This window comes from Notechis scutatus, chromosome 1 (genome assembly GCF_049901735.1).
Source record: "Notechis scutatus isolate UNSWTSFEM ecotype Mainland chromosome 1, rNotScu1.2, whole genome shotgun sequence".
Classification (NCBI taxonomy): Eukaryota; Metazoa; Chordata; class Lepidosauria; order Squamata; family Elapidae; genus Notechis; species Notechis scutatus.
Window position 1 is genome coordinate 158828567 of NC_142009.1, and position 23815 is coordinate 158852381.

The 23815-nt window shown below is 35.5% G+C and overlaps 1 protein-coding gene across 16 annotated transcripts in view; it reads right to left on the reverse strand.

The window, feature by feature from the left end:
* Positions 1-1953: 1953 nt before the first annotated feature.
* The window catches only part of SUPT3H (SPT3 homolog, SAGA and STAGA complex component), a 257371-nt gene continuing 235509 nt past the window's right edge, over positions 1954-23815 (reverse strand). For 9 of the 16 annotated variants that reach the window (XM_026683726.2, XM_087949190.1, XM_087949186.1 and 6 more), the window contains 2 exons: positions 4364-4449; positions 1954-2473 (listed from right to left, as the gene is read on the reverse strand). In XM_026683726.2, coding sequence (XP_026539511.1) covers positions 4408-4449 — 42 coding nt within the window. In that variant the 3' untranslated portion in view covers positions 1954-2473; positions 4364-4407. Of the gene's footprint in view, positions 2777-4363; positions 4450-23815 lie in introns of all 16 variants that reach the window. The other 7 variants (XM_026683727.2, XM_087949192.1, XM_087949187.1 and 4 more) reach the window with 1 other exon arrangement.

A 23815-nucleotide genomic window follows, 5' to 3' on the forward strand; every position in this document is an offset into this window, starting at 1 on the left:
TGCTTTCTCCATTTGTTCATATGACTCCAAGCTCTTGAAGTATGAACATTTCAATATCTACAATCCTTTGTTTTTTAAAGAGTTGTTTGTATTGCTACCACATTAATGTCTAATGAAAGTTTATATGTCTAATTCTGGCCGTCTTGTGATAGGTGAAATATATGGAATTTTTAAAAGTGTCATTATTTTAAGGGACAATAAACAGTTATAATAGATACATAGCCTTTTTCTGGTTTTAAAGGCCACCTGGCCTTACTTAAGCCACAAAATATACATTACATTTATCCAGGATAGTTTAGCTGCATAAAGTTGGCTTATTGCCCTCTGGAAGAGTCATTGATTAAATGCATCCCATCACGTTTTCCTAGCTATGTAGCTATTCTGTACAGATGTACCGTCTTAAAAGCCCAACCTGATTCCTAACCTTAAAAAAAATGAAAAAGATTCACTTGGCCAATAAAACGTAATAGAATAGCCTTCAATGTGGAAGTTATACCAATGACAAATGCCACTATCTATCCTCAAATTATCTCTGGAAGTGTTTATGTACTATGAAACATTTTGCATGAGCTAGACAGGAAGCTATAAAATATTTTATGAGAACGGCACATGGCTGATGGCAGAGTTTTAATGCAAACGTGGTCCCTTCTAAATCTGAAGCCTGCCAGAAAGGAATTATTTCCACAGTAATCCTGCTTTGACCAAAGCCCCCCAAATCTAGAGAGACTTCTTCCAATGGACAGCCTCCTGAGAATGTGATGGAACATCACATTCGGCTGCTGTGTATAGAAAAGAAAAACTAACTCTTGTGTGCAAGGATGGAAGTAAGAAATTATTCTTCAATTAAAGGAACTTTTGTTCAAAAATTAAGAATTTCTATTCAAATCCTTAAAGTTGAAAGGCAACTTCTAACATATGAGAGAAGTTTTGAGTAAATAAAATTCCATATATTTAGACAGGCTTGTTTTCCATGGGCTTTCCCTCTTAATCTATATGCAATGAGTGCAATCTTGAGTTTCCCCTATACAGGTTTATACTGTACATAGTTTCCCCTATATATTGCAATATATTTCTGTAAATAATTGTTCTTACCCCACACCCACTTGTATTACCAAGATATGGTTGAACAGGGAATTGTCATTTTAAGGATTCACTTATTCAGATAACTCTTGTGAAGCACCATCACCATCTGATGAAGTTTGGGGACAGGTGAAGGTGTTTGAGAAGATCATCTGCTGGGGCCACCACTACCTCCTGTAGCATATGAATAGAGGTCTCCCTGCCTTACAGCAAGGGGTAGTATGGGGAACTCTGTTCACCATTGGAGACTTTCTCTTTAAATATGGAATTCTGGTATTTAGTTTGGCATCTGTAATTTTGTCCTGAAGTTGCTTTTAATTTGGTAATTGTATTTTAATGGTGGATTGAATTTATATCTGTTTGTTTATTTTGGGTCCTTCTTTCAGCATGTCCTTTTTGGAGAGGAAAATCAAAATCTAAATATTTATGTAAATGTAAATAATATAAGAATATTCAAAATGAAGGAGGAACAGGAAGAATATGAAGTAAGAATAAAGGGGATAGGAAAATATAGGAGCTATACTATATTCAGTCATTCTGGGAATAAATCTAAACTGATCCAAGAAAATGAGACAAAATGTAGCTTGTTTTCCTTACAATTTTTTCGTTTTGGCTTATAATTCTTGCTTTTTGGAGAAGAGAAAGGTTATTATATGGGTTTATTGAACAAACTAGATTTTATAAATAATTGCCTGTCAGACTGTTCAAGACAGACAAATATACAGCAGACCAACAAAAACATGATCTGTCATATTTCTAAGAGAAATATATGTTGATTTTTCATTCTCTGGGGTTGTAAGTGTACCAAAGTAAGAAATAAATGGCAGTGCTTTTTCTGCTTATGCATTTTTTTTAAAAAAACAAAGATACATCTAGAGAAAGAATTTTTATTCCAGTATTCTTGGCCTAAAATGTTTTCTTTTTGCATATATGCCTGCAGATCGAAACCAAATACAATAAATGCTGGTGTCCTTTAAAAAGTCTGGATGTTTACAGCAAGCATATAATTTTCCATCATTATGGATGCCAAAAAAAATAAGAAATCATGATAAAAAGAAAGGTTTAATCATACATTTCAGCAAGCACAGACAGAACATCAGCAATGGGTTTTCTTCTTTACTGTATACACTATTTTTAGTTCTTTAACATCAGATCAATTCCAGAAAAATGACATGCAAAAATGTTTTTAAAGTATAATAATGCCACTATGGAAAGCATAATACTGAATACATCAATTGCAATAATTCAGTAAAGTAACCACATCTAAACACTGACTTCTAAAGAGATTGATCCGTATAAGGCTGGTTATGGTGAATGTCCAGTATTTGGACTCTTTAAGTCCTTGGCTCTTATGATTAACTCTACAGCAGCAACTTTTGGCAATGAGTCCATCCTGCAGGGTTTAATGAAAACATTACATGAGATCCCATTCAAAAATGATGGCCATATTCAGACCTCATCATAGAATTGTGAAAGCTTTGCTAAAGTTTTAATAAAAAATGAAAATGAATATAGTCTTGTGTAGATCTTGGACAAAAACAGAACACTGAAATTAGTTTGCAATTGAAAGGAATCCTTCTTGAGTAACATACCAACCGAAGAAAAGACAAGGCATTAGTTGCTTCAAAAAAAGAATGCTGTAGTGTCATTTCTTTAAAAAAAAATCAGATAAATGGATTCACAAATCACTGAAAGCCTAGAAAAAACAAATAAGAAAGTAATCTTGATGTAATGGCAAAATGCTGTTTCCATGTTTTCATTCCACAGAAAAATTAGGATTACAATTTACTATCTAGCATGCTTATCTTAACAGAAAAACGCTTCTCATATAATTATTGTGAGAAAGGCATTTGCATTGGGATAATACAAATATATATTTTTGGTGTAGAAAGGGGCTTTCAAATAATATCCCAAAGTACAAAGAATTATCCCTGCCTTCAGCTTTTTGCATGATTCAGTAAATGACTGTGTTTTTTTCTGAGGGAAAGAGCCTCATCCAGCTCTTGAACTGCACAGAATAGGATTTCTCCATAGCAGGCAATTCTGCAAAGTGACTGACTGAAAATGAAGCAATCAGAATAACAGAGTTGGAAGGGACCTTGGAGGTCTTCTAGTCCAACCCCCTGCTTAGGCAGGAAACCCTACACCATTTCAGACAAATTTTGTCTACACCATTTGAGACAAGTTTTTAAGAAGAGACAAATCTCTTCTTAAAAACTTCCAGTGTTAGAGTAAAAGCTGTGGTGGCGCAGTGGTTAGAATGTAGTACTGCAGTCTACTCTGCTGACCGCCAGCTGCCAGCAGTTTGGTAGTTCAAATCTCACCAGCCTCAAGGTTGACTTAGCCTTCAGTCCTTCTGAGATGATAAAATGAGAACTCAGATTGTTGGGGGCAATATGGACTCTGTAAACCGCTTAGAAAGGGCTATAAAGCACTGTGAAGCAGTATATAAGTTTAAGTGCTATTGCTATTCCCAACTTCTGGAGGCAAGTTGTTCCATTGGTTAATTGTGCTGTCAGAAAATTTCTCCTTAGTTCTAGGTTGCTTCTCTCCTTGATTAGTTTCCATCCATTGCTTCCTGTCCTGCCTTCAGGTGCTTTTCATATCTGGTACACAGATGGGCCAGAAACGCTTACCTTTGCATAGCATCACTTGCTGGTGCAATTGTTTGCACTCATAGGAGACTCTTATAGCATATAGTTTTGAAATTGCTATTTTTCAAAAATCCAGTTTGGAAGACCAATATTGGTATATCATAGTTTAGTTCAATTCTAATGTTATATAGCTATATCTAAATTGATTGTTAAAATAACATTATTTTCTGCTTCACAGTTCCCGGTCATTCTATCAGTTTCCAAATTACACAAAATAACAATTGGCTTTGTAGATTTCTAAAAAATCAACATTTCTCGACCTATTTTCCTGATAAGGAAAAACAAATAAGGCAATTAGCAGTTTGATGTAAATACATCACAGCTTTTTTTTTTTATCATTCTTTATATAAAGGTGAGTTGAAATTAACAAAAAGCCCACTGAAGTTTGTTCTTGAGGGCTGATAATGTAGTAATTTTGAGGAGGAGGTTAAACTTCAGACCTGTGCAATTTACCATAACATACCAAACATCCTACCATTAAATAGCTAAATGTTATTTAGAAATCAGGAATAATGACTGAGGGGGTAGGAAAAGAGAGACAGAAGCAGCCAGTTGATAGTCACAACAAACCAGCCCACTCACAAGTATACTTGCAAACGCCGAATTGGCTTGGGAGGGGGGGAAGTCACCTTAATATAACACTGTCTTTCCTGTTGCTGTAGGCACATCCATATTAGCAAGCCAGAAAAGTCATCCCATTTCTGCGGTAGGCGCTCTGTCAAAGAAAGAAAATCTGCAATGAATTATCACATCAACTTAAACAAGGAAAAATAGGCAGAGAGCAGAGCAAGAGTTTCTTCCTGTTTGTAGACTATTCTGGCTGCAATCTAATAGCAAACTTAATCTTAACATTTCTGGTGGGGAAGCATTAAGCAACCACTTTTTCTATTAAAAGCTCAGTGTGGTTAGAAGTGGTTAGTGATTCTATTTCAGGACATGTGCAAAATTATGACATCCTATTTTGTTAATTACCTAATACGTAAGCAATTGGCGGTCGAAACTACTATTAGTTCAACGTTCTCATTTTTTAAAAAATCTATCATAAATCTCATCACCATTTAGAAAATTCACTTCTGCCTTACCTATAATAAATAAATGACTGCAATATTTCTAATTTCTCTCATGAGGATTTTACAGGCTAGGTTCATTACAATATACATCCAATCAACCTTTACTTCACCTCCCATTAAGTCAGTTTTATGACACTGCAGTATCAACAGGTTTGAAAAAGAGGCTCAAACAACTGAAGGCTATGAGAGAAAAGTAAAAAAAAAAATCACTCATTTTAGGTGGCTCAAGATACTAGGCTTTTCTATCAGGAGCTTTAAACATATTTTGAGACATTATAGAACCATTGTAGTGAATTATCCTAGTGATATCACTGTAATGTTTATTTGTTTTATGCACAAACTTTCCTTTAAAGACCTCCTATATGTCTTTAAGTTATCTGAATTCTAATCAATGCTGCTATCCATCTCCAACTGAGTGCATTTTGGTAAATTTTCTTTTATACTCCCAATATGGACATCATCAAAAATCAAGATGTCACTTCCCCCCACTCCTTTTGCATACACGTGAATGCACATACAAATATACCAAGTAAAACTGATATGAATAATCAAAACTGGTAGATGACAACATGAGTCTACTCTGATTTTCCATTTATAAGAGCCTCTAAAGCAGCCTACAACAAATCATACTAATCTAAACTGATTATCCCGAATTAAATGAATCAGAATCAAGTCAAACACTGAAAAGTAATTGTTTAGATTACAAAGGTTTATTAATGCTGAGTGATACAGTATATGTGTGATATCATGTTGTAGAATAAGAAATCAAGCTAGCTAGGAACATTTCAGTCAACACCAAAACTGAAACTTCAGCTAACTAAAAAAGCCAAGTAAATTTGTAGGGGACAGAATTTAAGAACTGAACAAATCTTTAGTAACTACAACTAATTTGCCAAAGGAGGGACACCCAGAAAAAAAGCCTCTATGGTAGGCAGATTCAAATTGGAGTAGACAACCCCTTAGATGTTTTGACTTTAGGTTATTTCTGACTTTAAATGTTAAAAACCAGGATTTTCAACTAAAATTTTAAATCAATTTTTAAAGACAGGCCCAAGACTGGAAGTTTTCAAAACGACGTTAAAGAGTAATTGAACTCTTTCGGGAAATGAGAAAAGGAATTGGTGTATCAACTGAAGTACAGCATTAGATACCATGGATACTACTACTACTACATCAATTATTAAATACTAAATATGCATTAATTTTTACTGTGAATCACAGACTTAAAAAGCAGTACACTTTCATTCATATAAATCTATGTATGAAAAAAATGTAACAAATGAATACATTTAGGCATTGATGTCAAACATCTAATTCTCATGCAGCAGTCTTGGTAATTTGAGTCAAACCACTGTCCTCACCAAGGAATAAACACCGAATATTTCATTTATTTATAATAATTTTTATACCACCTAGTCCAAAAGATTGTAGGTAAATAGGGTAAAAATACTTTTGTTAGGTTCCACAACATGTTGGCATAACAACATTTTGATCGAGGAGAATATTTGTAGCTCAGGGTTGAAATAAGCGGTCCCTGGTGCTCTCTGAACTTAGTTGTTTCCTTGTAGATGTTTCACTGCACTGATGACGTTACTTAGTTTAGGTAATGATCCGACCTAATTATTTCATCCAACCAAACCTAAAATTTATTTGTGTGGAACAAAGATCAGAAATATGGAATGCTCTAATTATATTCTCATTCAGTTTTAACAACAACTATTCTTGTTCAATTACAACAACTGTTATATCCAGGGGTGGGCTTCAAAAATTTCAGCAACGGGTTCTCTGCCTGGTTGCTGGGTGGGTGTGGCCATGGTAAGCATGGCCTAGTAGGTCTCCTGCACCGCAGTGTGGTGAGGGGGCGTTTTTGCCTACCCCAGGCTCCGGAGACTTTCCTGGGGAAGCCTGGAAGGGCAAAAAATGCCTCCCCCAGGCTCTGGAGGCCGGAAACAGGCCCATTTCCAGACTTCCGGGATGCCCGTTTTTCCCCCTCCCGAGTCCCTCCATGGGCCCAGCACTTACCTCACATCCAAAACGGGCTATGTGGAGACTCCTGGGAGGGGCAGGGTGGGAGGGGCAGGGAGGGCAGGGCCAGCCAGGGGTGGGATTTCGTGGTTTGCCCAACCAGCCATAACGTTAGCTACGGGTCTGTCCGAACCCATAGCAGCCCACCCCCTGGCTATATCTACCATACCACTGGCTATATCTGGATATTAATGATCAGAACATTATTATCTCCTGCATGTAAAGACACAATAATGTTCTCTGTAGCAGTCCAATGTTGTCGACCAAAGGATAATCCAAATTCAATATGCTACAAGAAAGTTGGGAATCTGTTCTATTTTGAAGATACAATAGTTTCCACTATTACCATTATTTTACAATTTTAAAAGCCTTCATAGTTGAATCATGTAAAGTTTTCTGAAATTCCAGATCCTAAAAATCCACATCTCAACCCAGACAATTCAATTAATTCTCTCACAGACTCTTAATCACCAGCAAATGCATCCATAAAACTGGGCTTTGAATTCTCAGATCTTTCAGATATTGCTGAACTATATCTCCCAGCAAGCTCAGACAATAGGCTGATGGTTAGTAATGCCTGTTTTGTAATCCAGTGAACAAGTACACACATTTCCCACACTTTGCTAGAATTTCTAATATTCACAAATATTAATAAAAAAGAGTTTTACAGATTGCAATTCAGAGCACATCTACAGAGAGACTTCCTGAACCTGTTTCTGAAAACTTTTCTCTACATATAAAATGGAAACTTTTTCAAATTTTGACATGACCTTTTTTCCCCCTACTTTTGGGAACCAATGAATGAATAACATTGCAAAATTTACTCTTAGAGGTTTTAATGTACATTTATCCAGAAGAAATGTCCTACCTTTCTCTCTGTTATACATAGGCTTACACTGGAATCTGTTACTAGATGAAGAATATTACTTTGAACTTTCAAATAAAACATTAGGCAATGTCATAAGAATGAATAGTTCAAAATGAAATACACTAACTAAAGCTAGGCATGGACCATATAAACAAAGGAGCCATACATCCAAAGATGTCAGTATTGCTTAAGCAACTAGAATCTATGCTTAGAATTTCAGGCAAAAAATAGTATTTCCCTTTCCCTCAAGACACTCGAATAGATTTATAACACAGCAAAAACCTTTAATACTCTAATTCAACACTAAATGTATATGAAGATATAATTTAACTATTTAAATAGTTTAAATAGTTGATTTTTTTCACTAATATGAGAAAGGAGATGTGGCAGCTACATATACAGTAATTAAGTTTGATTCAGAGAATATTGGGGGAGGGGGGAGACTCGGAAAGGACCAGAGATAACAAAAACCACTTAAAAGAGAGGAGGAGGTAGGAAAGGAAGAAATGGTGCTGATGGCAAACAGTATTTTTCCCTTCTAAGGGCTTGCTTGATATATTTTACTCTCTGAATAGAGTAGCAAGTGATACCACAAAGCAAGTTCTATAATAATAAACAAGTTATTTTGTGCTATCAAGCAGAACATCCCCTATCTCTCAAATTCAACAATAAAAACAGAACATAACAAAGTAAATAGCTAATCATTGCAATCATTCCATTACATTCATATCTGCTGCCAGATATAATCATAATCACAACACTTTTTATAATGACATGTAATGAATTCTACTTATTAAAATTCAATATGTGCAGCCTTACGGGGCTATAATAGCTTTAGATATTTGTTTTCTTCATTTAATACATGCATCCGCACTTTGATGTGGATGGCTATTCTTCAATATTGAAATGACACAATTACCAATGTAATTTTGCATATTTACATATGCCTGCATGTATATGTGAAAAGTATTAAGCCAACATGCAATAAAACATAGGAACACCAGGTTTCACCACAGAACCTGTAGGAATGGCATCATCTGATCACAGTTCTACACTGGATCTCTGTATATGTCCTGTGTGATCAACATGCTGAAGATGATCTTGAATAGTAAAGCAGAACAGGGAGCATGCAAAAGGAATGTTATAACGATGAGGAATTTAAGTTAATTTAGTTTCAAATATTTGTGATGATATTATTTATTCAGATGTATCTGACTCTTGGTGATTCTATGGGCCAGGTCTCTCCACATCTTCCAATCTTATACTATTTCTTTGAGTTTTTCTATGCTATGGCTGGTGTCATCTTTGATGGTGTCCAGCCACTGGTTTCCTTTTACCACTAACTCTTCCAAATGTAACTGTTTTTTCCAGTAAATTTGCTCGCATGGCATGGGCAAAATAAGTGATTCACTGTTTCATGATTTTGCCTTCCAGTGACATGTCTGCTCTTATGCGCTCCAGATATTTGATTGCCACATGTCCTTGCTTTTCCATATTTGGCTCATGTTCATCATTATTGTGCAACCCAGTACAATCTGATGTTTTACTTCTCAGCTACATTTACCACTTTGAGTGATCTGCGATTCTAGGAAAGTATATTTTTCCCCACACATTCTATCTCTTCATCTTTAATTACTATTTAGGTGTTTGTTTCCATTCCTTGCAGTGGACATGAGCTTGGTTTTTTAGATGTTCAGGAACAGACCAAAATTCTTAATTTCTTCTTTGATTTTCTTGATCAGATGTTCCAGGCCTTCCTTTTTCTATTTCTACATTTTTCTATGTATATCTACTTAACCTAAATGTGTATCCCTCAGAACAGCAGGCCAAATTGGAACCAAATAAATGGGAAGAAATACCAACTTTAATTCTAAATAGTAAACATAATCTGGTTTAAGATAGTGTTGTGTAGCTGACAGGAAAGCCTGCAGATATCTATATTAAATTAAACATATATGACATGGGAAAGGGTCCAATAAGTCACCTATGAGTGCAAAATGGGAAACTCCTAAAGAATGAAAAGACTGGTGGAAAGGGGTGGAAAAACAAAGTCAAGACTATCTTTGCAAAGTTTTGAGTTTCTTTAAAACCACAATAGCTGAAGCTCAATTTGCAGGTATGTAAAAGAGTTAACAAAATCCAAGAAAAGGTCAATATGACTTTTGTGATGGAAAAATGCAGGATAATAACTGTTATTTAAGATAACTGTTTTCTCAAAAATTATACAAAATGTAAATGTCAGGATTAAACAACAATCATTGTTATGAACATACCAGAGATATTCAGTCCATAACAATAACAATGAAAGCAATTGATGGCTTCTTTGTAATTAGTATATTTCTATATCTATATTCTGTACCAGACCTGTCTTAAGTAGCCTATTTTTTATACTTCTATATGATCCTGAAAAAGGATGTGACTGTTTTAATAAACAGAAAAGATGAGTGGTCTCTTGCAAGCACTTCTGTACTACGCTCAGAGTGTACAACCCTGTTGTTTCTCTACGTAGATCTTTGTTAAAAATGTCCTAGAGCTACTATAACCGTCCAGAGTCACTTAAGCGTAGAAACAAACAAACAAACATTAGGCAGTAAAGGCTTCCTCTCCCATTCCTACTGCATACCCTTATATCCTCCACGGAGATACTAGTTTGAGGATGGGAAAGAAAAATAAGATATATGGATGTATCTAAAGACTATAATCACAACCAGAAATTGTTGTTCTTCATAACCTCTGAACATCTAGGGGGCAACAATATATTGAATGGAAAAATAATAACTCCTGAGTCTATTTCATGTGAATGAGAAAAGATGTAGCTGGTGACCGAAGTTCTGTACAACGAAAACTTCTATTTTGGAGTGAAATAAAGATTTGTTTACAAGTCAACCTTATTCTGATGCATAATTGAGACAGGGTTGGTCTATTTTTAGGACAAGAGCTTATTCAATAGCATACCAAACAGACCTGCTTTAGTAAAGTTCTGAGATACTTTGGAGAATTGTTAAATTAGTGGCTTGAACTGTTTGCTCACAAAGAACGATGCAAAGATATGATGCCCAACTTACTTGTGCTTGAGAATTGTTATCTTTAATGCAAAACCCAATAATTGGATTGAGGAAATGTTGATCCCATAAGTAGGCCTGTTTTCTACTCTTAGTGGCTATTAGCCCAAGAGGAAAAATAGTTATATGTAAACCAAAGTAAATACAATGGCAAATATTCAAGCAGCAAGAAGAAAAAATGATGCTCAAGAAGCAGATAAAAACTAATTAGGCAGAATAAAATAAAATGCTATGAAGCAATGAGAGAGAGCAAAAAAGAGAGCAAGCGAGTTTTCAGCCTAAACATTTCAGTTCTAGAACTTCTAAATAAAATTATTAGTATATAAGCTTTAAGGCAAAAATCATCTAAAATAACTCCCGATTCAAGTTACTTACTGGATGCTTTTTGACAATGCAAATACCCAACTTTTGCAGATTAGAAATTAGACTTTTCCATTCATTTAAAAGGCAGTAGATCTGATTCTGTTCGCATTCACTTTGTTACTCAAATTTACAATATTCAGCTCAGTATATTAATTCATTAGAATAGCTTCTCTACATGAAGGAAAATTTAGGCTCAGAACTAATACTCTTTATGTTGTATAATAAATTTAGCTGCCTGGTCTCATGACTTTATATATCCTTACCAAAGAATCCTGTCATCAGATTTCATGCAATTCTTGCCTTTCTGAAGGAGAAAAATGAAATCATTCAGGACTTCTGTGCAAATCACCCACTCAAGTAAAGAGTGTCAATTACACTTGGTGGCTAAATATATAGGCCGCACGTGGCTGAATAGATGAAGCAGAACTGACAGTTTTCTCTCTATACATACAAATTCACCACAGGAGATGTCATCTTTGCGTTTAACATTTAAACAATTTTTGTTCATTCTTCATTCTAGGAAATCATTTGAAACCAGTTGTATAACCTAAGTGTAATATTAATGTATTTACATTATTTATAAGCTGCCTTTCAGAGCAAGTCCCTCACAGGCAGCCTACAATAAAATCGCCTAATAAATTACTAAAAGCAGCAAATAAATAAAATGAATAAAGGCCAGCAAAAAATTAATCACAGGCTGAGCAAAACAAATGTTCTGGAATTCTCTTTTAAACTTTGCAGTAAAAGAGCCCCAATTCTTGGAGGAGGAAAATCTGAAGCTAAAGATGCCCTTGAATCAAGCAAGCCTGGCTCTTGAATCTGGCCAAAGTCAGGAAAATTGTAACCCTCTATGATAACGATGATTACTTCAAATCAATTAAATGTATCCTTTCAGTGGATTTCAATCATCATCATCATCTTCTTCATCATCATCATCATCATCTTGCATTAATAAACAGCACAGGAAAAGATAAAGTGTATAACTACCACTATTCCAGGAAAATAGAAGCATGTAAGGCTGATTGACTGATGGACTAACTAAAATAATCCTTGAAGAAGACAGCTATCTTAATCGAGGTTGCAAAGGCATCAGTATGGGCTATTTTCCTCAAGGGAGGAAATTCTAATGGACTCTCCTTTTGGTTAGCTGCCTGTATGTATGTAGTTGACAAAACACCCAGAAGAAAGTTTGTACAGATGACCAAATTCATGAGGCAGAAGATGTTCCTTGAAATCTTGCCCATGTTGTTCATGGCTTTAAAGATTAGCATTCACAATTACTTCAACCCTAATTCCTGATTAATTTCTACTTGCTTCACTTGATTTCAGTGATGACCAGAAGTTTCAGATTTTTTTTCTCCTATGAATATAGCTTCTGTTATGGGGTTCATTTTGGATGGTTTGGAACAGGCAGAACTGGCAAATAGATATAGGTTTCACCCCAAAGTGTTCTACTTATTGCTTCACAAATACATAGACTCTTAAGTTTCATAAGTTTTACTAACATAATCCTACTCTTCTATCTTACTTAACCTACATCTCAGATAAGCCTATAAACTTAGCTACTTATTTATTGAGGTTTTCAGTAATTCTTCTAATTTTGTGGTCCAAATCCAATTCACACACAGTTTCTTTTCTTTTTTTTTCTGACTCTGTTCCTTTAACCGCTGGGTATTTTCTTCTCCTTCTCCTCTCTTAACTGTTTTTATTTTCAGTACCATTTGTTCTTATGCAGAAATATAATATAAATACCAATGTGCTTTTCCCTTGAAGTCAAATAGCAGCCTTCTGAAGGAATGATTGTATGGATCAGCAAAAATCACCAAGATGGTGTGATAAATCCTCTTCCTATATTGGCATATAACACACTAGTCCATTGTGTTACCATTTGACCTATACCCATAGTAGCAAATGATGCATAGCTAGACAAAACTTTCTTCTCTATAAGGAAAGGCATAGTTTAAATTTTATTCCTCCTAGAATTTTTTCAGCTGATAAGCTTAGTGGTTAAAGATGCTGAGTTTGTTAACTTGAAAGTTGACAACCCAGGTTCGAGACACCAGCGCTGCACAACAGAGTGAGCTCCCATTGCTTACCCTGCTCCTGCCCACCTAACAGTTAGAAAGCATGCAGATGCAAGTACATTAGTAGAGTAGACCTTCGGTGGGAAAGTGACAGTGTTCCATGCACCTTTGGCATATAGTCATGCTGGCCACGTGACTACGGGAAATGTGTTCGGACAATGCTGGCTCCCTCAGTTAAGAAACAGGCAAATATCCTTACAACTATTTTATTTTCCTAAACCACATTAAAAGAATTTAAATCATGGTTGAAGCTGTAACAGCAAAATAATCAATATGATTAAAGAAGAAAATATGCTTTATATTCTTTGTTGTTAATTCCTGTTGCATCACAAAATAAGTATGTGTTGCCAAATAATTAACCTCAAAGTAATACATATCCTTATTGCCAATTCATTTTCTTCAAAATTACAACAGGCTTTAACAGGCTTACACCCTTAATTCCTGATAAACCTGATGAAAAATGAACTTCATATTCTTGAGAATGCAGGTCATGAGAACAATAAAGAATTATGGACTCCTTCACAATGCTGTCAATCAGTAAGATCTGTCCTGGTGAGGAGTGAATCTCTCATTATAAATGCCATTTCCACAAAATTCCAGTAGATCCAGCTGTAGATACTGAAAGATTTTGACTGTATTACATAATTCTGAATTTTCACAAACTCTTGCACCTTTCTTGGCCATTGGCCCTACAATGTAAGCAATTCTTCAAAAATTCCCCTATTTGTACTTCCACTATTTTTCTGCATTAATTGATGCTTTTCTCATTAATATCTATCTATCTATCTATCTATCTATCTATCTATCTATCTATCTATCTATCTATCTATCTATATCTATCTATCCATCTATCCACCCATTCCTGCCTGTCTCCACTGTCTTTGATTTTTAAAACAAACCTAACATATAACGTTTCTATAGCACATCAACTTTCAACAAATTCTGTTCCCCTTCTCAGCCTCCATCTGATATCATTGAGGAAAGAAAACAAGGCAAAAAGAGGATGGCATCTGCTCCAGTAAAAGCGTGAGGTGTGGGAATAGCACACAGACATTTGCCTATAGAAAAAGAAAGAAACTGGTAGGGAATGAACTACTTACTATGTTATGTTTCTCAGAGGCTACTGTAAACAATGGTGTGGGAAGCTTAAAAAAGGAAACTATAAAACAATACTTGGCAGTAGCTTTTGCAAAACAAACAGACTTATGAAGTTCTTCCCATCACTGCCACAAAGTTTAATAGATTTATTTTTCTGAGTAAGAAAACTTCTGGAAATAAAGTTAAACTGGAAGCCTTAAGGGAGACATCTAGAAAAAAAAAAAGAATGCGACTGTAAAGCTGGATTTGGTTTAAGAATCAGCACAGCATAAAAAGGCAGACTTGCTTCCTACTAACTTGAAGACCTCCCACAGAGTATAACTGAAGATTATTAGTACACTGTGGCCTAATTAGACTCTTCGCTAAATAGGGTTCCTTATAGCAACTAGTTTTTTTATTCAACTTACTCACATTTATTTGGAGCACAGTTCTACCCAGGTCTAGACAAATGCGTCTGTGTACTTGATATTGTTTTTTCTTCTAAACTCTGTGGAGCATTTTAAGGCAATTGGCTAGGAAGGGAGAGGAAAAGAAAGCAGAATAGGGCGGTTGGGAAGATGGGTTTACTAGAATAAGAAGATACTAGGATTTAAAATTAACTGACTTCCTTACTTGCTGTGTGGCCTCCCAAAGACCATTTGTCTTTATGCAGCTTCAATTTCCCTCTCTTTTACATAGGGATACAATTACTTCCAAAAATTATTTCAATGGATTAAAAGTTGAATGATCAAAGCTTTTGAAATATGGCACCTTGTCTAATTATTATTTGCATTAGCCTTTTTCTCCCCATTGTTGCTTATGGCGAGATACCAGGATGACTGAGGTGGATGTTGAAATAGGCAGCCGCTGGGCTACAGGAGTGGAATTTCCATGTAAGCAACTGAAGAGTCTTGGAGAAAAATAGATATTTTCCCATTAGATGCTGCTGCTACTAGCTGCTTGGTCAGAAGCTTTCTCTTGCTATTATAGTGAGAACATATATCATCAATTCCACACATTTACCCATAAATAACTCCCTGGCAAATGTGTGTGTAATATGTGCTACTTTATCCCATACACAGTCTTAACTCAATGCCTATATCTGGTTGCTGGGGAAAAGGAACTCATCTGTTATTTTAACACAAGAAGAGCTACTTTCCTAACGGAGAGGTTCTCTTCAGCTCCCTGCTCCTTTGCTGGCAGAAACGTGGGTGCGGCTACAGTACTTCTGCTCGATGCTCATTCCTGCTTGATGTGCTCAGTTTCTATTGAGGCTCTTGTTCGCCAAAGCAGTGGGAGGTAAGAGGAGTTAAGGTAATGCATCAGTGGTTGCCAGTGGTGGAGATGGGAAGAAATAAAAAGCAAAAAGAAATATACCATTTCAATCAAAGTCTGAAATTTGTAGAAGTGGTTTTGGTCTCAATATAGCAAAAATATTTATCCAAGAAACTCCTACTCGGGTGCGAACATCCTACTTCTAGTGGGATTTTGTTTGGACAAAATCCTGGGCAAAAGTGGAAGCTAATACAGAACATGTCTATAAACAAATATATTTACTTAGTATGACCTGCACATTCACCAGCGTATTTCAGTGATTATAACGGGTAAACTATTTCCTAAAGTAGTTTTATTTTGTGATATCTGCTAATTTATTTGATCTACCCCATTCTTCATACTCTTGAGTGTTAAGAGTTATTTCAGCCAGACAGAATGAAAGGTATGCTCTGAGAGACATATATATGCTTACTGCTCCAAACCCTTAGGATTACCAGTGGTTGAATTAAAGAAACTGACTTAACTATTTTCAGTATCTGCTGATCAGCGGATGAACTGCTTTGTGATGAGAGAAAAAATTACTCTCTGGCAGTTTTTTTTCCTATGTTGGATACTAGCGAAGAGAATAAACAATTATTAGAAAGGATAACAAGGTAGTTATTATATAAAATATTATTTGTTAATTGGCAGAAGTAGTTTATATATTTACAAAATAGTTAATTAAATTTATTTAGGTAGAAAATCTATATTGCTCTATTTTTAAAAAACAACACTGTGTAGCTAATAAATACACAATCAAGCCAAAACAAAACAAGATTAGAAAAACATAATTTCTTTCATTCAATTTTGAATTTTGTTCAATTGTTAAGTTTAAAAACAAAATTACACTGAATTCCAACATGAACATCTTTAAAAATAAAGGAAAATCAAACTATGACTATTTCCAGAACAACAAAAAAAACCCTAGAAAAACACAACGAAGTAAAATCACTCACACACGGTCACATACACATATATTTGTGCGTCTCCAATTTTTTCTGACTCACAGAACAAAGTATTGCCTCTAGATCAGCCCTGGGATCTCAAAACATCAGCTCTTTTTTTCTTTGTTGGCTTTTGACTGCAAAGCATTTTGTGGTAACTCTCATAGGTCAAGTTCATATTTTTAGCCTTACTGGAGTTTTGAATTGCTTTCAGTTTGTGGGTTTAAAACAAAATCTTAACATTTCTGATGTGGCATTTTGTTTTCAGTAATTGATATTAATTTTCAGGTTGCACTTCTGGTTTTAATATGAAAAGATCTTGGAGAACTGCATTAAAAGATCCACACAAATGGTAAGGTATTGTTTAGTTTCCATTTGTTTTATATTCAAAATGTTTTACATGCTTTAACTGCCATATACTTTCCTGGTTTCTCTTTTGCCAGATATTATCTCTACATTGCATAAAACATTGGCTGGCTGAAACAATTATTGTGATGTTTCTGCAAGTAGCCAGGTCTGGAATCTGGTGATAATCAACATTTCTACAAACTCAAGTTGATACACTGGACCTGTATTACACACTTTAAAGTGACTACGAAAACAGCGGTCAATTATTTATAGGGAGATACTATGCCAACAGCAGATGCTTTCCATATGTATAGCAGAATGCTGCAGTTCCCCTGTCTTCATTGTATTCACACTGCAGAATAGATTTGGAGATAGTGATATTCTCATAATAGGTTCTGCCAATATTGCACTGTTGAGAACCCTCAAGTCTGTTTAAGATATTACGGTAAGAAAATGGATAACTTGTTTATCAATGACAGTATTTAAAAAAGAAAAATCACAAGCATCGCTTCTGGCACATTGTGTCAAAAATCAGTATTTAATGATGCTCTCTTAGATGTATAGCCAGAAGGCTCTGGAGTAAAACAGTTATTTAAATGAGTGACAAGGCCCAAAGGCTGATGCTAAAAAGTCATTATTACATGTATTTTATGGCACTGGTATTACTTTTACTTTTTCAGGATCATTGTATTTAGGATGGTCATGCAGCTTCCCAGGTGATAACAGTGTCTGATACTTTTAAAACAGAATATACAGGTATTCCTAGAGTTACAACAGTTTGTTTAGTGACCATTTAAAGTTACAATGTCACTGAAAATGTGACTTATGAGGTTTTTCACACGAACATTGTAGCATCCCCATGGCCACATGATCAAAATTCAGATCCTTGGTAAATGGTTCATGTTCACGTGATCAGCTTTTACGACATTCTGCCAAGTCATTGGGGAATCCAGATTCCCTTACCAACCATGTTACTAACTTAACAAATGCAATGATTCACTTAACAGCGGTGGCAAGAAAAGTCGTAAAATGGGACAAACTCACTTAGCAAAAGTTTCACTTAGCAACATAAATTACGACCTCAATTATGGTCGTAACTCGATTACTACTTGTATTAGACTCCTCAGAGACTAGCATAATAAAGAACCTGGCTCATCTCAAATCAAGCCTAGAAAATTAAATGCATCCAGGTGATCATTGCTTCTCGAGACAAAGTGTTAGGGCTGACTGCCTTGAAAGAAGTATTGCACCAGACTTTTTAAAAAAGTGTAGTGAAATTTAACAGCTATTGCTCAGTGACAAATACAAACACAGGTTTAGGAGAAAGCTACTTCAGAAACTGAAGGTTCAATTGCAGGCACTTTTGAATGAAAACTGTTTGTTTGGCTTCAGTTTAATCAGATATTAAGGCAGCTGTGGCTACCTTGATGGATGAAGTCTATCAAAAAAAAAAGGAGTGTCTTATTCCAACTGATTCTTCTAGATCAGGGCCGTTAAACTCATGGCCCGTGGGCCGGATGCGTCACACGCTGGCCACACCAACAACTGGTTTTAGCAAAGGGAGAAAAAGTCTCGATATGTGATGTCAACATGCCGACATGAGTTTGACGCCCCTGTTCTAGATAATTCAGTAGTCTAACTGAACCATGAGTTTTACCTAATGGATAGGTTTCAGATAATAGCAGGCCATACGTACTTTGGGAAAGAAGCCTATTTATAGAAATGCCTTTTTCTATATCTGCTTATCTTCAGTAGACTTCCTTTTTTCAAATAATAAAGTAAACATTATTTAGGAATTTTAATTATCTATCTATAAAAAGAGTCTTTCTTTACTGTCTTCTCAAAAGTATTAGTAGCACTAACTTTACAACGTTTTCAATTCTATTTTAGGTCCTTTTAGTGTTTTTCAGATATTGTCAGCATTTCATTTTGCTTATAGTTTCATTTTGTTTTATAGCTTCACTATTTTAGTGTGTTTATTCTGATGAAGAGTAATTTAAAAAATAAATAAATAAAAGTACCCAAATTCATCTTGTTTGTGTTGTTACTCAGCTTATTGCTTTTAATTTCTCTTGGGAAATGACTGGCTTTTGGCCTAACTAAAATGTCTGAAGTGCATGATATAAATACTGTGGTCTGAAAAAAATGCAATAATAATGACAATCTCATAATTGTACTGTAGGTTGCTTCATCACTAAGGTACTGCACATAATGTGGTTTAATGTGTCAGAACTTCATGACTACATTTCCGTGTTTCAGGATTTTTCTTATGTACCATGAAAATCAAAACATACTAAGTTTGTGGTATTTTGCTGAGATAGCATTAATTCTGGAATAAAGATAAGGTCAACTTTTTATAAAGATAAGGTCAACTCTTTCCGCAGGCAATGTCTACATTTAATTTTTTTAAACAGGTGTTTTTGTCTGCATACTCTTCCATCTTTCTTCTTCCTAATATATGCACTCATTTATGAGAATAAACTGCTCTCAGTATCAGCTGGTGATTACATGCATACAACTATTCATGCTGCTTTCTTATTAACATTAGAAAAGCAATTTGCCAGGCCTCCATCAAAAATGTACTTCAATTTATTAGTATAGCCATATACTCTTTATATTCCTTGGTGCTCTCCCATCCAAATACTAATCAGATCCAATTTGTAGCAGAGTTTGAAAAATATGAAGACTTATTACTTACTTAACATGTTTTTGTTAATACAATTGCCTTTTTAGTAGCGTTATTATAACAATAGCTCTTAATCAGCTTGTAATCTACTAACACAAACATAGGGAATTTTTAGTTCATAGTCATAGGCATTTAAAAGGATCCAGTTAATCTACTACTTCAAGAATCTTTTGAAGCATTCACCTCACCATCTTCTGAACTATGTTCTCTTAAAAGCAAAGATGCTTTCCTGAACTCTATACAGAATACATGATCAGTTTGATAACTGATCACAAAATGCTGTTCTATACTCTATGGAAAAACCTATGTAATCATTTTTGTATAATCAACTTTTCTGAATATCTCTCATGCTTGAAAAAAGCTACAATGGCAAAATGCTAAATAGAAGCAGAAGATTTGTAATTGGTTAATATTTTTCCCTAAACGTTATTTTCCCTACAATATTCACAAATCTAAATATCTTCTGAAATGGTTCAAGATCACAATTTCAACTTCTGTTTTTGTCTCTTAGGAGCTATAATTGTACCTGACATGGCATGACTGACATCATCACTATCATCATCATCACCACCTACAACTTGTTAGAAAAATAACTATAGTGCAAACTGCACAAAACACATATAAAAACCACAGTTATATAATGTTTCATCCTAAACATACTTCCCTGGAATTTAGGTTGTGCAAAACCTGTTCTTTGGGGTGAAATTAAAATTATTTGGGGTGGGGGTAGCAGTGCTCATAAATGTCTCCTCTCCTATCATTGCTGGAGAATGATAATATCTGTAACAGGAATAACGACATGATTTCAACATACTTCACAAGATGAAGGCATTTTTATTACTATGTTCATGTAGTCCTCTAGAAATTCACTGTCTTTTCCAGGACCATGTCTGTTCTCAGTATTTTGTTTTTCTATTTACTTTCCTAATTCACAAATCAGAATTCAATATGAAGGGTACTTCTAGACAGCCAGGTCATTCACCCTAAATAAATCTTTTCTTCCTCAGAATTAGAGTTAAGAAATATTATAGAGGTCAACAAGTCTACTCCTTTGCATGATGTATGTTTCATTAGAGCTTCTCTAACAGATGGTCATCCAGTCTCTATTTGAAAATCTCTAATGAAGTTACCACAACATTTTGCAGCTGGTTCTACCAGCTAACAGTCACACAGGTCAGGGAGTTCTTCCTGATATTTATCTGCTTCATTATATCTTAGCTAAATATATTTATGGTTCATATTTTTAATAGATTAAACACACATAGTTCCTTTAACTGTGCCTCATATTGCTATTGGTACCTCTACTCTGGGCTTGATTTATTTTGAATTGTGGTGTCAAGAACTAGATATAGTTCTCCAAATGGAATATTACCAGGGTAGAATGGAAACGAATAATTATTTCTTGTGATCTAAACTCTATTGTTTTGTTTATGTAACTCAGATAACATTTAGCTTTTTAGCAACTGCATTACACTGTTCACTCATGCTTAACTTATGATAAGCAAGGTCATCAGATTTTTTTCACATGCACTATTGCCAAGCTATTGCTACTGCAGTGATTAGAATGCAGTACTGCAGGCTACTTCTGCTGACTGCCAGCTGCCTGCAATTTGGCAGTTTGAATCTCACCAGGCTCAAGGTTGATTTAGCCTACCATCCTTCTGAGGTCAGTAAAATGAAGACCCAGATTGTTAGGGGCAATATGCTGACCCTGTAAACCGCTTAGAGAGGGCTGTAAAGCACTATGAAGAGGTATATACGTCTAAAAGCTATTGCTATTGCCTATATTCATGTCTGACATTTTCCCTACCAGATGCAGGACAGACAAATTTCTTCCTTTTAAATACCTTTTGCAGGTGGTCTTCAACTTAGAACCACAATTGGAATCAGAAATCTAGTTGTAAGTCATCGTGATTGGAAGTTGAAATATTTTTTTCTACATCTTCCCAGTGTTTACTTCATTAATCACCACAGTTATTAAGTGAATCACCATGTTCGTTAAATAAATAATGCAGTCGTTAAACCAAACTATTTTTCCGGTAGGTGTTTTTTGCTGGAAACCAGCAGAAACAATCGGAACCTGCAATAAATATCACAAATCATGGTCAAATGACTGTGGGACACTACAACAGGTCATAAAACTGCTCAGAGTTACCGCATGGTAAAATGGATGGCTAATAAATTGTATAAATAAATAAACAAACAAACAGCCAAATCAACTGCCAAGTAGCCAAAATATGGTCATGTGACCACGGGGGGCGGGGGCATTTAACTATGGCTAGAAGTGTTTTATGGGCTGTAGAGCAACTATTTTGAAGTCGCTGTAACTTTGATGAATTGTAAAACAACCAGTTGTAAGTCAAGAATTATTCTTGTTTCCTCTTTTATTTGTAACTGGCCAGAATTAATGAGGAATTGGATAACTCCAAAGTCTAAATAAATAAATAAAGTCTTTTATGAGGAACAAATATTTGTTGAACAAAAGAAAAAAAATGTGCACAATAGTGTATTTTGAATGAATAAAAGATCATAGAACAAATATGGATGAAAAGGTAAATGAGTTGGGATGAGTAAGGGATGACTGAGAAAGTCATGGATGAATGGAGTTGCTCAAAAACCCAAACCAGAAAATTCAGAAGTTTAAAGAGCAAAAGGCAAAGTCTGGAGCAATGTATGGATGGGGTGGTTTGCAAAGATAGAAGGGCAGATATAGTAAGAAGTACTATAAACTAAACTTTTTCCTTTTTTTATCCATGCCTTTAATTTCTTTATCTTAGTGAATCTTCATAAAACTGCTTACCTAAAAGGATGCCGTATGATGGCTATGCATATATATGCAGCCCTCTTTATGGTTCTTCTTATGTTCACTGACTCACTGACAGAGCAATTCCATGTGGAAAGGAACTGTTACTACTAAACTGAGCAGACATTTGTTTCCCACTAGTAAAATCAATTGTATGTTTTTGAGTATCAAATAAATAATTAAAATATTCTTTTAAATTTGTAGAGATGCTTTATCCCCAAGTATGTTGTTAAAAACATTCCGTTTTGCAAAAACTTTTACCTATTAAAATAGCAGTCTCCAACCATTCCAGCTTTGTGGACTGGTGGCGGCAGCAGTGTTATGCCCCTGTCAGAGACTGAATCCAAGGAGGAAGACAAACAGCTGACAGGAAGTGGGGGAGTGTGGCTCCGTTGGCTGTGGAGGAAACTGGGGAAGGGCAAAGTCCAGCTGGGCAGAGCAGGGAAGAAGTAGAACAAGGGAGAGGGAGCTTAGAGGAAGACCCAGGGCCAGGGCCACCCCCTCTTCATCCTAGGGCACGCAGGGAGGAACGGAGAAGAGAGCAACGTGGGTTGCGTGGCTTATGAGGGAGGAAAGGGCCCTGATTCTCATTAGCCACACCTGGGAATGAGAATTTTAAAAAGATGCAAGCTGAGTGCCACGTCTGCTGGGAACAAACATGAGATTATCTTGTGTTGACTTTGGTTATCTACATTCCTGGCATCCTCCCAACCATGTTGAATTACTGCTCTTCTTTCACATCTGGAATTCCTTCTCTTGCCCTGCTGGACTGATTACCTCATCTTGCCTTGATTGGACTTATAGTTACAGTTTTTGTTGACCACATTTTGCGCTTGATTCTCTGCAGCCAAAGGCTGTTCCTCGGAGAGTTTTTCTCCAGCCCAGAAGGTAACCCGGACATTGGGGGCAAAGTTGGAGCTAATAAAGGGACTCCTACTGATTATCTGACTGTTGCCTTTGTCCCACGCCCCGGGTCATCACAAGCAGGATGGGGGGAGGGGATGGTTCTGCACATGTGCCGCTCATGCAAATGGTGTGTATGTGCTTATGTATATGTAATTTTTATACCATTTTTATTTACATGATAGCATATGACATGAAGAATCGCCTTAAAAAATCATGTTAATTAATTATTCTTCAATATATCTCTTCCTTCTTCAGGATATAGCATTGTTTTTATGTCAAGCTCCGCTCCTAGAGTCTTGTATGGACATATCAATACAGGATGGTTTCTTTTTCTTCTTTTTTTACATGATAGAAAGTGATTTGCCACTGCCTTCTCCTAGCCAGCAGTTCTGGAAAACTTCCACACATCATTTAATACTATAGCCTACTTTTAAAATAAAAACAAATTCTTTACTTCCTGTTAAAAGTTTAGTTATAAATGAAAAACACCAAGGGAGACTTTTAAAAATCTGAAAGTATTTGATCATTTCA